This window comes from Columba livia, chromosome 9 (genome assembly GCF_036013475.1).
Source record: "Columba livia isolate bColLiv1 breed racing homer chromosome 9, bColLiv1.pat.W.v2, whole genome shotgun sequence".
In the NCBI taxonomy this organism is placed as follows: Eukaryota; Metazoa; Chordata; class Aves; order Columbiformes; family Columbidae; genus Columba; species Columba livia.
In genome coordinates, this window is record NC_088610.1 from 4,158,438 (window position 1) to 4,174,076 (window position 15,639).

Here is a 15,639-nt window from a genome sequence, read left to right on the forward strand (position 1 = left end):
AAATGAAGCAGGAATTTCAATTCAGAGCTAATGGACGGGGTTCGGAGGCTCCTATTAGGTGAAATTATCACTGTATTAATGTATTTGAGGCAGCATTTTTTACAGTTGAATATGGTGTTATTTTCCTAGTTATCCATTCCCTGACAAGTGGTTATAATCAAAGCTGTCTGCGAGCACTATTATCAGAAACTTACTATTATGTGCTGTAGCAAAAAATATCGGGGAATGACGCAGTGCCAGAAAGCTATTATATGTTTTAAAGATCTAGTGCAACACCGAGTATTTATTTATGTACTACTTTTACTTCCCGTGGAAGAAAATAATTTGAACTTAATTTGCTTGTCTTACCCAACTGATGTAGAAAATGCACCTCCTGAAGTAAGTCCATAATTATGATTAACAACGCGGGCTGGATCTCCAGTTCCTGTGAATTAGCATCCCTCCGTTCATTGCAAAGGAGCGATGCCAATTCATTGCCACAGAGAAAGCTTCCAGTGGCCTTGGTGTGCTGCTTTACGTCTCCAAGGGTGTTAACAAACCTTTTTTAATACAGTATCCTACAGTTTTTACTCTGTTTGGCCAGAACGAACTAAAAAATAAAAGGATAAATCATCATATTCAAAAAAAATCTTTAAAATTATCTTGTAAGCAAAGTTAATCCTTTCAATATTTTCTGTTGATGAATTAAAGTGACCAATATGCTCTTGCTCTGTCATGTGGTCTGACTTTGTAGACCAACTTTATTTTCTTCTTAAATTTCACGTTAGCCATATGCTTCAAAATATTACTGTAATTCTAGCGCAGCTCTTCCTGCTTATTGTGGAGGAAGGAACTCCAATGAGTATAAAAAGGATAGTCATTACCTTCTATCAACATAGAAAGGAAGTCATTACCTAAAAGTGTTTATATCTGTAGAGCTGACTATGAAACATGAAGGAAAAAAAGTCATAAACCATAGGGATTTTGAGGTTAAGGACATGAGTAGGCATTAATAAATTCCACATTTTTCAATTAATAAGTCCTCAAGAAGGCTCAGATTAATTTGAGCAACAGAGTAATCTATATGTTGTTAAACACATGCTCTGTTTCAGGCTGCTCTGCCATGCTCTTCATCCAGTTGGTGCTGATGGAAACGATGGTCAAAGACTAAGACTAGTGAAGAAAAGATCAGAATTCCTGAGGATACGCTGATAGACAGTTTGCATCTGAAAACAGGTACTTTGTCTGCAAGTTGTTCTTTCCAAATCTCCCTTTCTCAGCATCCCCTGCTTTTCATCTTACACCTGGGAACTGAACAAAGTCCAAATAGTTTTTTGGAACAATCCTAAATCAGGGATACTGTGAAGACAAATGGTAAATGTCTGTTACCCCAGCTGCTAAGTTAATTACTGTAATGGGAAACATCTTGAGAGAAGCATTGCATATGGTTATTAGCAATTAACCCACCACTCCAAAAATCACAATTCCTCCTAATAACAGAACACAGCACAACCTTCCTAATTACAGTCTCTGCACGAGAATTTCTTTATATCAGAAGGGAATGTTAAATCCTGTAACTAGCTACGATTTAAAAAGACTGGAAATGGAGATACTGAGGATTAGACAGAAAAATGAAAATAGAAAAGCGTGTTGTGTTACTGACTCCAAGTTTTGGGCATACACATTCATGCTTGGGGATACACAACAACGTTTGTGACATCTTTGTAGAAGGACAAAGTCATAAATGAAAATTAAGGTGTTAATGGGGAGGGAAATATGCTTTAAAATGGAGAGGATAGGATGGGACTCCAGGAGACATAACTTTTCTGCAGAACTCGTGACCTAGACAGTGTCATGAACAGAATCTGGATTGCATTGGCATCTGGCAGAACAATCTTCTAATCAATAAAAGAATAAAATAATGAAAATTATGTATTTTCCACCCTAGTCCTTCAGTACTACATGGAGGGCATGAGCTGTTTTTTTCTTACCATTTGAGTTCTATGGAACTGGCTCAGATAACAGCCCACCTGCACAAAGCTGCTGAGGGGATACAGTGCTCAGTTCAAAAGCTGGTTTAGCTGAGCAAGATGCAATTTAATTTACCCCTTTCATCAATCAGGAAGGGAGCTCTGCTGTCAACATGTTCCATGCTTGGTTTGGTGGTGGCCGTATGTGGTTCATAGGTATCAAGATCAAAGACACACCATTACACAGCAAAGAAGTTTCATGGCAGTGGGCACGGGTCTAGCTGGTCATGGCAGGGATGTGGAATATAAAGAAGTCACTAATGCTGTATCCAGTGCTCTTTTTCCCTGACATAACCCACTGTTACCGCTGTAAGAACGAGAATAAACGAGTCTGCTTTTCCCTCCGTATTATCTGTGTCGGGTCTGAAGATTTAACTGACTTGGCCACGGTCGGATCAATTATCCCAGTAGGATTTTGAAACGGCTTTCACAAATGCTGGTTCCCTGCAACTCTTACTCATGTGAATCGTCCCATTAAAGTCAACAGCTTTGCAGGATATTCTCAATTAAAACACAGCTGAGGATAAAACATTAGATAATATTTGTAAGAAGGGCACATTGCACAGGCTGGGTTTACATTTCAGTTCAGGAGAACGTCAGCGTCATAGTAGCTAAAGTGAGCCCTGCGAGGCTTTCTGCACAGATTGCAGGGGGATTTTATGCTGCTCCATCTTCCGAATTCAGCTGCAGCTGCATTTTGCTGTGCGGCCCCCAAGCGAAGGTCTCATCCATTAAGTGGCCTTCACTAAGATACTCTGCATTTCAGTGCCTCCCCATTTGCATGTTGCCGTTCCGTTTTTCTTAATAACCGGGTGTAATAAATGTTGTGCATAATTTGTAATGGTCACAGGTTTGAAAAATAACATTGAACAGTTTATTATTGAGTTCCTTACGAAGGAAAAATGGAAATATTTTTGAAAGACTAGTTTACCTCTCCTGAAAAAACAACCCAAACAGCTGAGCAATAAGATCCTTTGCTATTTTGCCATGACGTGATCCTGAAAATAACCCAGGTTGGGCTGACAACTCAGGACATAATTAACAGTCAGCCTTGACATAATGAAGGTCTATTATTTTATGAAGAAAGATTTTCTGGGGTTTAAGAAATAAAATTATTAGAAAACTATGTGCTCTGCAGGAGGTAATGAGATTAGGTCAACACAGGGTCCTGCAGAGCTAAAACTACTCCAGATGCAAGAAAGGCTTAGCCATTCAATGGGAATTTCAGGGTACAATTAATGTGCTCTGAGGTCAGATAAGGGTTATACGTTTTCTTTACCATGAGAAAGAAATCAGTTGATAAAATCTCAAGGGAATTGTGTCAGGGCAAGCTTCAAAGAAACGGGCAATACAAAACCAGCTTTCTCGTTGTGACTGGTAAATGTTTGCCTATTTTACCAAAGGCCTTGGAAAATAAAAACCATACAGGAAACTGCTTGTAAAGTGTGTGTAAAGGCGAAGCTGATGTATCTTGTTACAGGACTGAAAGGAAGACAAATTAATGCACTGTAAAACTGAGCCTGACCCCTAACCCACGAGGATGTTAGTGTGCCCGGGCAGTTCTCTCTGTCACAAATTTGTATAGGAGCTTATTTGGAGCAACCTGAGAGTCAGCCCATTCTGCTGGAGTGGAAGGAAATCGCAGTTGTCTTTAGCATCGGTTGGCTCAGGGCCCATCTGCTCATTCACAGCCCAGTGGCTGGTTACTCACAGGTCTCTAGAGATGGGAAAATCGTGGTGTAATGGACCCTGAGTCCTACTGTAGATTATAAAATGCTCAGAGTGTGTTTTTTTTCCCCATTTTTTGTTTGCTACTATGCACAGTTCCCTTTTCAGGTCAGTTGATGTCCTTTCTCTCACCAGTGAAGGGGAAGGAGTTGCCTTCTGACAGCAGTAAAGGTCTGGAAGGATCATAAAGAGGAGAGGATGGATGGTCTAGAGGACAGCGTGTGACTCTGGGATTTCAGAAACCACTCCTCGGCTCCCTGCTTTACATTCTTACTGGCGTTAACTCTCAGCAGTAGTGGTGTTATCCCTCCCTCATGGTGTTACATGCATTTATTTTCATGGTTACCTCTTCAAAGCGCTCAGATGCAATTGCAATGGACGTCAGGCACAGAACAAAGCAGGACCAGAAGAAAAAAGAGAAGCCAAGATACGTCTCTCAGAGTAAAGCAGAACCGCATTGGCACCCTGGAGCAGCGGGGAGGGTTCCCAGACCTGGGAACGGCCGGGAACATGAGGTTGCGTGTAACTTCATCTATTATTCAGTGAAAACAAATCCCTCCTCATCTCCACCTCTCTGCGTTGCGCCCGGGACCCAAGTCCCTTTAAAGGAGAGGATGAGAAGAGGCATCGCAGAGGAGGAGAAGCTGCACGGACAGAGCCGGGCGGGAGGGAACCCAGCGTCGATCACGGAACACCGAGACCACCCCCCCGGAGCTTGGCGGGCAGCGCGGCCCCTCCGAGCCCGCCCCGGAGCTGCGGGGGGCGGGCCGGGGCCGCCCAGCCCATTGCGCTCCCGACCGCCGCTTTAAATGATTTGAAGAGTCGGTGGTGGCCGGGGCTGCTGCTGATCCACGGCCCCCTCCGCTTCCCTCCCTCCCTCCCTCCGGCCGGCGGGGCGATGGGAGCGGGGCCACTGTCCCTGTGGCTCTGGCTGTGCTGGGCACTGCCCGCCCGGGCGAGCGGGGCGACGGAGCCGCGGCTGCAGCGGGACATGTGAGTGGGGCCATGGGGCCGGGGGGCTCCCGTGGGACCGGGGGGACCGGGGGGCGGTCGCAACACCGCCCGGCAGCGCTGCCTTTGTCTGTGTGGGGCAGGGTCCCGGGTTCTTACGCGGTTCCGAGGCTCGGTGCTCACCGCGGTGCAACTCGGCGACAAAGAAAGTTTAGCTGGGGGCACCTTTAACTTCCAGCCCTTCCCCCGCCCTGCAGCGTGGATTTGTGATCTATGGAGGTTTATAGATATGTTTTGAATGGTTACTTTTGGGACTTGCAGCCCCGGGCAGGTTTGCCTGGCTTTGATTCGAGATCTGAAGTGAGCTTCAGAGAGCGCATCGCTATCACCGAGGCTGTTTCTTTCTCCTCTTTTTAAAAAGCGAGCGGTTGGCAAAAGCTGAGCCTTGTGTAAGCTGCACCAGCCTTTGCTTTCTGAGGGGCTACGGTGAGCTTAACCTGCTGGAGAACAGCAAGAGAAAAATCAGAGTAATAGAACATCAGAGCGGTCAGGAGGAGTAGGGAGCAGGAGGAGAGGTGAGAGCCATTTGGAGCATCTCTCCCAGCTGTGAGCGCAGCTCCTTGCACACACAAAGGACTTGAGTCCACATGTACCACTGCTTCTGCAGAAGGAAGTTTCTCTGAGGTGTTTTGCATGGCATGTGCAACAAATGCCCTTTGTTGGAAATGCATTGTAACGGTTTGGTCAAGAGGTGGTTTTCTGGTTCAGATGCTGAAGTAGAATAGCTGACAGCATGCACAATATCTTATGGTTAAAGTTCTTGCTCATTGAAATAGATAATGAAATTTATGGAAACTGCTCCCTGCTTTGTGTCGGGCGCTTTTTTCTGTGCAAAGCTCCTCTTGTATTTTTAAGGAATCTCCATCTCCTCCCCGCCCCCAAAGCAACCTGACAACAACCTTTTCAGATGTCTCTATATATCCTCATTTCTAACCTCTTCTTATTTTTTTTTTGACTTAGTCAATTTCCTCCCACCCTTTTAGTATTAATTTGCCTTGTGTTTGGTTTCAATTGAGTTATTCCTTCTGTCACAAAACTGAAATTTCTAAGCTTGTCGCTCATTGGTTTTCTATGCAATATGATGTAAATACGTACTTACTAGAAGTGCTTTTAAGGTGGTTTATAGTGCTGTGTTTTGCTAGAGCACTAAGTATCCATCACAACGCTTAGAGAAGTCAAGTTAATTTTCTGGTAAAGTGTGTGTGTGTGGTTTTTTTGTTTGTTTAGGTTTTTTTTTGGTTTTGTGCTCTATGTTTCTTTCAAGCATGCTTCTTGCTCTCTTGATAAGCAATTACTCTACTACAAGGAAGGGTATTGTTGGCCTACATTAATCTGTTTGCATTTGACACATCAGTAAAAACCATGATTCTGCACTTTTGAAGCTGGACGTGATGTTAACTGCGAATTGCCTCCAAACAATTTTTGTTTGCTTTATGTTTTTAAAGATAGCATCAGATAGCATCACTGAAAGAATACAGGCGACATGCCCATCTGGAAATGAAACTGTATGGGGATATTACCCTTGGACTTGGGGGGCAGCAGCAACAAAAAAAAACCCCAAACCCCGTTCCTGCAGCAGAGCCTTGAGTGCTTTTCCCAAGAGCCATATTCCTGTAATTACTATAATTCTTCTTGTTTTTCCTGAGCTAGAGCAGGTATAAAGTATTACTCCAAACTTACTTTACACTATTTAGGGACTTTACATTTGATGTAAACAGAAATACACAAAGTCATTACTCCTGAGGAGTAAGCCTGTGAGCTTTCATTAAGAAATGTCCAAAAGGACAATTTTAATGAAGCGCCTTTTTCTAGTAATTATGTTTTGTTCTTTTGACATTGGTCATCTGCAGTCAATGGGATTAGAACAACAAATGTATCCCTTGGAACATACCATGCCGAATGCTTGCTTCTTTACTATTTGCTTTTGTTTTGATTGAGATCTGATGTGGCTGAGGATATACAGGATATTCTTCGTAATTGTTTTCGTTCTGCTGCTAACTTGAGTATTTACTCCTAGCTAAAAATGCATGGGATCTGTGTGGATGTTGGTATGCTGCTTCTAAGCCCCCTGAGGAGATTTAATGTAGAACAGATTATAGGATGACTAGCTATTTCCATCAACTCTGTTTCCAGACAATTAGCCCCTGATGATCTTGTATTAGAACTTTAGAGAACACTGGAACGACCGGAGAACAAATACGCAGTTTTCATTGCAAAGTATGCTGTTTAGCCCTTGAAATGAGGACTCGACCATCTCTTACCATAAAAAGCACATTTTTAGCAACCCACTTTGCAGAGAGCTCTGTAGTTCAAAATTGGGGTATATAATGACATTGTGTGATGTGTTTTTATCTACCATTGAGTTTACTTAGAATCATAGAATCATTTTGGTTGGAAAAGACCTTAAAGATCATTAAGTCCAACTGTTACCCAGCACTGCCAAGTTCACCACTAAGCCATGTCCCAAAGAACTGCATTTACGTGTCTTTTAGACACCTGCGGGGATGGTGACTCCACCACTGCTCTGGGCAGCCTGTTCCAGTTTTTCACAACCCTCGCCATGAAGAAGTTTTTCCCAATATCCAGTCTAAACCTCCCCTGTGCAGCTTGAGGCCATTTGCTCTTGTCCTGTCATTTGTTTTTCGGGAGAAGAGCCTGAACGTCCCCCCTGGCTCCAAGCTCCTCTCAGGCAGTTCAGAGAGTGAAAAGGTCTCCTCTCAGCCTCCTGTACTCCAGGCTGAACCCCCAGGTCCCTCAGCTTCTCCTCATCATACTTGTGCTCCAGCCCCATCACCAGCTTCATTGCCCTTCTCTGAACTCACTCCAGTATCTTCCTTGTCATGAGGGGCCCAAAACAGACCCCAGGATCTGAGGTGCGGCCTCACCAGTGCCCAGTACAGTGGCATGATCACTTCTCCAATCCTGCCTTTTTAGCCACCTGGGCACACACTGGCTCCTGTTCAGTCCCTGTTGACCACCCCCATGTCCTTTTCCACCAGGCAGCTTTCCAACCACTCTTTCCCAAGCCTGTAGTGCTGCCCAGGGTTGTTGTGACCCAACACAGGGTCGTGCTTCACAGAGGGCTGGGGGTAGTTGTAAGACAGTGCAGAAATAGGAGCTAAGAGTAGAGGGCTTGAGTTGCTGTCAGAAGTGGTAAATCATGTCCTAGAGAAATATTCCACCTCAAGTTTTATAGGTATAGATGTTTGCTCACAGTTGGCTGTCCAGGGCAGAGCAGAAGGCAGGAGCAGTTATGGGGTATGTGCTGCGAAACCCCTTTGTGCAACAAATATTACCTTTCGTAGGCAGGACTGAGATATGGCTCAAGAACGGATTCTTCTCTTCCCAAGTAGTACATGAGCAAGGACTTTTTTTTGAAAAAGTGAAGAGAGAAACTCTGTCCCTATCAATATTAAGCCCATTGACTTGCTCTGTGGTTTTGCAGATCAGGATGATGTCTAAAGAGCCTGATTTGCTTTTAGAGGATCTAGTCGCAGTCTTGCATTAAAACTATTATGTTCAGGGTTTTTTGACTGCTCAAATGTTGCAGCTGCATATTTTCACTCTATCCATAAGCAAGTAAATTTGGTCCCATTCCAAGGAACACCTGGATTTAGAGCTGGATTCCTGGCTGAGTAACTGTTTCAACGTCTTCAATTCTATGGGGCACTGTAGGGTTATTTGTGCTCCTCCAGAGAAATCATATTCCCAAAAGCACAATCTAGCAGTCAGGTGGGATCTACATTTGCAACACTCAAGCAAAGCTGATCATTTAACTATACCAGGGATTTGGCTACAGAGATACAGGACTATTGTTGCACCATGTCTCCTGCAAACAGGTGTGGCTGTGGACAATATTTCAAAGTAATCTAAATAACTTCTTTTTTTTAGGCAAGGAGATGTAATTAAAAAGGTGAAATCCACTTTTTTTAAAGATTGGAATGTATTTTGAAATAAACTACTGGTGTACAAAGCATCTCAATATGAAGAGATGCTTCTGAATTTTGATTGCTACAGTGGAACAAGTTGCATGTCACTTTGCATATGTTGGAGTGCAGTGCAGAAAATAAAGTGATGCAAAAAAAAGCTTCTATAAAGTATATGGTGATACAACTTAAACTTGGAGCCTGGAGTTTTGTCATAATACTGTCCAAATGATGTGAAAAGTAGGTTGTGTAATCATTTCTTGGTGAGAAATTGTCTCAGTATATTGCCTATTCAGCCAATACACTGTATTTTCACCTCCAGTGATGCCAATTTGCAGGTGTGAGGAAAGTTTGTATTCCTAGTGTTAAATAAAGGCTCAAAGTATGGTTAGTTTTTAGAGCTCGAATGACTAATGTAGTAGAGTCTCCTTTCATTTCTTCGAATGGGATATCATATCTTCACAGATTTGGTAGGAAGAAGAGATTGAAGGTTTTCTAGTGAAAATAAGGACCTAATTTTGCTGTTGTGGTGTATTTAAATTTGTACCTTGCAATAAATAGGATTGAGTCTCTCTTACCAGCTCTTTCTAAAGTTTGATTGAAGTGATGCCGCAGCCCAGAGCCGCTGCCAAATTCTGGTTTAGACCACTGACTTTTACCTGAAGCCTCAAATACTTCTTCCCAGTTGTGTCCGCCTAGAATCGGTAAAGTTGTGATAAACCCTCAGGATTCTTGAATGGCACCTACCTCCAGCCTTTGAGGTTTGGATAATGTGATTTTAGTTTAAATGCTTCGGCATAGAAGCTGTGGCAGTCTCGTCCTGTCGTCCCGTTTCCACCCCACGACCCTTTCATATCCAATAGATGTTGCTAGGAGAGAAAAATAAATGTTGAAGACTGAGTTGTTTCTCATCTTCGTGAACGTGAACATCATGCTGAACAACAAATAATCCTTCAAGCCTGTGCACTACAGTATCTTACCACCAGATAGAGCTCATGCTGGTCACCGTTATAACACAGAATCGCATTTTTCAGGAGTTTGCACTTAAACCTCTGTTTCAGAGTTTCTAGAGGAAAACTGAGTTTGAATTTAGTCTTTTAACAGATGGCAAAAGGCTCTTTTTTTCACCCCCAGTATATTCACTGGCAGGAGACTTAATGAATGTCATGATGCTATAGCTCTTTTCATGATTTATAACATGTTTTCCTGTTCTTCAGGAGAAAAATGAGATCAAGACTTCCTCGTAAACTCTGAAGTGGCCATAAGGCTATGAAAATACAGTCACAAAACATGAGAGCCTGAAGTTGCTGTATTTATCAAAGATGAGCTGGATTTCCTGACTGACTGTAAAACGTTTTCCAGTTTTATAAAACGTTTTCATATCAGAGGCATCAACCTACAAGAGGTTTAGAAGTTTGCCGCCTGTAATCACAATAGCTTATATATACGATGTATTAAATCTGCAAGTTTAAGGCAGGTGAGCCCCTGCTCCCGTTCAGGGATTTGGGTTCTTAAGTTACCCTTCAAAAATGCACCAGACAGGGGAGAACTTGTCAGCATTTCTTTAGGTTTAATTGTGCTGCATTATGAAATGGTGAAATAGTTTAGTTATTTATGCGTATGTTTATTATGTGTGTGTACTCTGCAGTATTTCTAGGCAATTTGCTTGCTATTTGCTTTGACTTCTCCTATCTTCTGCGTTGTTTATATCCGAAGCTGTTTATTTATCATAGTTCTAGGCATGCCATGATCTAGATATGGCAGAGAACATGGAATATTTGTAATAAATTTGAGGAAACCTCCTGGTGAGGAGGAGTAAGATTATCTGGTAATGGAAAACCTAGTCTTGGGATGACTTGTCAGCAGAACCTCCTTTGATGGAAGCGATGCTTTGGCTCAGAGAGTTAACAGACCATATTGCAGCCGCGTGTTATTCACCAATTAAATACCTTCTCTCTTTGAACACAGTTAATAGATTTCCTCTTTCGGAGATTCAAGCCTGTTATTGCTTACGTTCTCTCTAAAGTCTTAGTGCTTTTAATTTATTTTTGAGGAGAAAGAAATTTCCTTTCATTACTGCTAAATCAAAGCGTTTTAAAATTGCATATTGCACGCAGGTAGTCTTGGTTTTATACTTCAGATTCTGTGCTGGTTTTGGTTTGGAACTAGTCACTAGTTGTTCCAGAGGTAAAAGAGATTTCTGCCTTTTGCATGAGATGTTTCCTTTCAGATATAATGCATACGCAACCTGAGCTGCATGTTTGCTTGCATTTCTCTCAGTGCCTTTGACCTATGGATAAATATTTGATCTCATGAGTGTGCAAAGGGGAATATTATTTAATCCAGAGTGCTGATGTTATTTTTTTTTCTTAATTCTTGAGTAGAAACATCCTATTATCTTCCCGCTGTAAGTCAGAGCAGAGCTTGGTGCAGATTTTTGCTTAGTAGAAAACACAGGGCCCAGGCTATGTTTTTATCTATGCAAATTAATTCAATATTGAAAATAGATTATAATATCTTGGGCTGTGCTTGAAAAGGCTCTTTAAGGTACTTTATATTGTTTTCCAACAGAGAAATATATTAAAAATTATGAAACACTTATGTATTTTGGCCTTAGTCTTTTCAGGTGAGAATAATACTGTATTCCTCAACTCTTACAATACCGTATAGTGGTTATCTTTCTGTTTGTAATTATTAGTGCCCTCCCTGCCTGACAGACGCATCAGCAACTGTGAAAAATAGAGTTGCGTGAATTTATCTCTTAGAATTGTATCCTTTGTGAGTTAACTTTGGGTAATTTAGAACCTCCATAGAAATTTCTAATCTGAAAAATGCAGTTTTTGTCCCCTCTAGTTTACCACTGCACACTAAAGCACTAGGCCTCTAGTGCATGCTTGTTTGTTGCCATGGGCTTTTTTGTGGCTAGAATTCATGAAATATTTACCTCTAGCAAAATTACTTAATGTTAAAAAAAAAAGTCAAATGGGCATTTGCATCAGTGGTATCAAGCTAAGGATTTATAGGAGAGTAAATGACTTGGAATATTTTAACATTTAAACATTGGCATGGTTTATCTGAAGCTTTCTTGCATATGTGATGGGTTACTTCAAAATAAGCTTTTGAGAAAAAGAGGTTTTGGCTCTAAACTGTTAAAATCTGAATCCACCAGAAAAGCAGTGTACAATTCTTAGGTACTGGTTGCCAAACTAAAACTGAGGATTTAGCTACTTTCTAACTAGTTTGCCTGTCAAGCAATGTGGCACTTACTGTAAACCAAAATGAGCTTTTCTTCTTATGACACAAGCGGTATGACATTTTTCAGTGACTTTGATTTTAATATTTTAGCATCGTGTCTTCCCGTGCCTTCTTGCCAAAAGCAGCTCAGGTGTGTACCTGGCAGCTTTGCTGGTGTGACTTTTCTTATTCACTCTTCTGCAGTGCAATGATAATTAGGATGGCTGTAGTTAATTTGAAATATAATCTCTAGATGGCTTCTGCTTCTTGAGGCTTTCCTCTTATCATTTCACATTTAATTAACACTTAGTTTTCTCTGAATTCTGGACAGTTATTTGCTCTGTCTTAACAGTGAGTACATGCAAAATATTTCTTAGCCTCCTTATATGTGACTTCCCACATGGTTTGCTTATTATATTATGGCTCAAAGGAGACATATTCTGGGATAATCAACTACTTTTATCTACTGTCTCCAAAATAGTTTGTATACTTCCCTGAATGTGAATGAAGGCAGATATTTGGAGGTTATCAGAGTTCTATGCTACAGTAGTGATACTATTGATATATTTGCCATCCTGTGGGGCTGTGCTGTACCTGATGTCTTACTTGACCCTGCAGAAGCCACTTAGTGCCTGCAGAGCTCAGTCAGTAGAAAAAAATATTAAACTGGATGTTGCTGGGAACACGGCTATGGGACACTAGTAAAAAACATAAAATTCAATTAAAAAAATCACTCCTTGATTTAAGATGCAAAAAAGGTGACTTGGCAAATCACAGTTAAACGATCTGACTGGGCGTATTTATCTTCTGCTTTTCTTGCTAACCAAAATAGATCATTTTGTTTTGGGGGAAGGAGGAGGGTAGTTAAAGAGAAGCTAAAGGACAGACGCTGCAGTTTGATAGCAGTACAAACTAAAAGTCTTATTGTTGTTATAATAGCTGAGTGTGTAATTAATCATCTCATATTGATTTGCTCTTAGTCTAGATGCAGTGTGTGAAGGCTGGAAGAACTCTCATGTTATTTAACTGCTCCATCTAATCAGAGGGAGGATGTGAATAAGACGCAGCAGTGCATTAGTAACCTGTGGGGTAAGGAGAGACTTTTGTGGTGGACCTTCATCCACAGATCTTGAGAACAGCAGTGATAATGAGACCTGATCTAAATGAGCTTGGTGCTTACAATCCATATCCCAGAGGGCATATAAACATCACAAATATTGCTACAGGATCAGCAGGGATTGATTAGTGGTCAAGGGAGCAGGATGTCCTAATTGTCTCTGGTAGTGCTGCTTAATTTTATCAGGGAAATGTGGGGAAATGAGCCTTAAAATAGATAAAGGGTAGAAAGGGGGGCTTGGCAGTTCAAAAAGGAATAAAAGCCTTTTCTGTCATTCTGGACTCTGTGAATTATTGTTGCTATTAAGCAATATATATCTAGAGATAAAATTTATCTATATCTTTGTTTTTATATTTAAAAATATAGGCAGCTTGTTCTTTGGACCTTTAGTTTCTGTGGCCTGCTTCCTAATTTGACTTTTTTTTTCGCATGTTCAGATGAAATTTGCATTTCTCTCCTTTTCACTTGAGATGGTATTTATAGCAAACTTTTAATGAACATCCCGTGTACATACAACGTTACTGACCTTTTCTCCTCTGCTGTGCAGTGTGTTTCTGCGTGGTGCCATCCTGCCTTTCTAGAGGTCTCTTTGGTGCCATCCTGCCTTTCTAGAGGTCTCTTTGGTGCCAACCTGCTTTTCTAGAGGTCCCTCTGTGTAAGAATCTGGGGATGTTTTTCCTGGGTGAAAGGAGATTCAGGCAATTTTCAAGCCCAAGCAGTTTCTAGACAAAGCCTTCGTAGCAATGTACAACTGTGTTCTGATCAACATCAATGTCTCTCTGGAGCAAAACCACCAGTTGTCATCACAGCAGTTTAGAATTTAGCCCTGACTATAATCTTGGCTTCCTCAAGGGAAGTTCTCATTTGATCTTTTCAAACTAAATCTGGAAAAGCATATAGACTACGCTTTTCTAAACTTTTAATAATGGCATGAAGGGAAGGAGCGCTGACCAATTAGTGTTTTGAAAATACAGAATTCTGGCCATTCTCTTCTTATGGCAGGTTTCATCTATTTACTGTTGCATGGGAAGATCAATAGTGTTCAGGCTGCAAATTCTTCAGCTGAGGTAATACAGGCTGCAACATCTGACTTTTAGGAAGATGTTAACAGCCTTCTGGCTTAGAGTAGATGTGGTGTCATTCACTTAGTCTCTGTGGAAAGACCTGAAATCAGACAGCCAAATCTTTGCTTCGTATTCATTAATGTTTTGATTTAAAGTTTGTGCTGCTGAAAGAAACCTTTAGGGATATCTTGATGCGTGTTTGCTCTCTCGCTACCATTAAATCTGCCTACCTTTAGCTTCTTGATTTGAGCTGGAGAAAAAGGAGAGATTTACTTTAATTGTCATTCAAAGAGCCGGGTGCTGGGATCATGCTAGGCAGAATGAGAAAACATCCCTGTCACAGCGGTCTGATGTACCTTTTGAAATGGTGGAGCCGTTCATTGTCCTTCCTTCTCCTCACCTCTGTTTGCCCATTTTGGACCACATGTGCCAGGAGTGTGTGCAGAAAGCTGCCCCTCTGCTCCCACAAGCAGATGACTTGTACCTCTAACTTTTCCTTTATTACATTAAAACCACGTGTAGTTCATCAGAAGATCCCATCTATTGCTATATCAAATTACTTACGCTTGGGTGAACGTGTATAAAAGGTAACTGTGCTGGTAACCTTCTTGGACTTGCAGAATCATGGCTGAGGATAAAACTGGAGAGAACCTCACTTGGGAAATTGTAGACGTGCTGTTTCTATCATGTCTCCTCTGCCACAAGTTGTGGGAAGGCTGTGATTCCTTCTCAGCGGAGCTCGCTTGAGGTACTACTGGTGGTGCCAACAGCTTGAGGTAGAAGGTGTAGAATCACGGCTCAGGATGAATAACTGCAATTGCTGGTGCCTCACTGAGGACTTCAGGGATGCTGTCTGGATGTCCAAATGCTGTGAGATGCTGGGTGGGTGAGACCAGAGTCCACTGAGCTTCTGGGATGGGCAGCAAAGGCTAATGAGGAGAATAAGAAAAGGGATGAGCGTGCAGTGAGGTTTTGCCTGAGTAACTGCTTCAGTCATGGTAACTTTAGGCTCATGAACTTCTGTCATTGTATTTAATAGACCTCCATGGGTGCTTTTTTGACTCTAGTTTCGTATGGAGATACATATTCCTTTTGAAATTCTAAATGCAGGAAAGAATTATATCCTGCCTGGAGATGCTTTTAATTTTCTCTGAACTTTTCCCGTTGTGCAGTAGTTCACAGGCATCACAGCCATATGATTAGCCAAGGCTGCTCTCGCTTCAAGTTGGTCTAATTATCTGTTCATTAGAATCCGAAGTCTCGAGCTGGAAGTGTGTGGGGTGTCTTTGTTTAAAGGGCAGTCTCCTAATGCAAATATTAAAAGAGAGCTTTCTGGCTTTGCTGGAGTCAGACTGACAAGCTAATAATAGCCTTCGTGTTAGTGTTGGCTAGCACGGAGCATCAGTATAAAAAGGTTTTAAGGGACTGGTGTATCAATCAAATCACAGAGCATTTGTGTATTTTGCTAGTTTTAACACTTCAACTCCCATTGAGTGCAGATGGTATGGGAGTACCATCTAAATATACCATTGCATCCACCTGAGGTCTCA

At 41.7% G+C, this 15,639-nt stretch overlaps 1 protein-coding gene across 3 annotated transcripts in view; it reads left to right on the plus strand.

Annotated features, from left to right (window-relative positions):
• The first annotated feature begins 4,335 nt into the window (after window positions 1–4,335).
• LOC102096100 (multiple epidermal growth factor-like domains protein 6) overlaps window positions 4,336–15,639 on the plus strand; it is a 198,433-nt gene continuing 187,129 nt past the window's right edge. Inside the window, exon 1 of one of the 3 annotated variants that reach the window (XM_065073496.1) lies at window positions 4,336–4,730. In XM_065073496.1, the coding sequence (XP_064929568.1) occupies window positions 4,636–4,730 (95 nt within the window). In that variant the 5' untranslated portion in view covers window positions 4,336–4,635. The remainder of the gene's footprint in view (window positions 4,731–15,639) is intronic. The other 2 variants (XR_010474611.1, XM_065073494.1) reach the window with 2 other exon arrangements.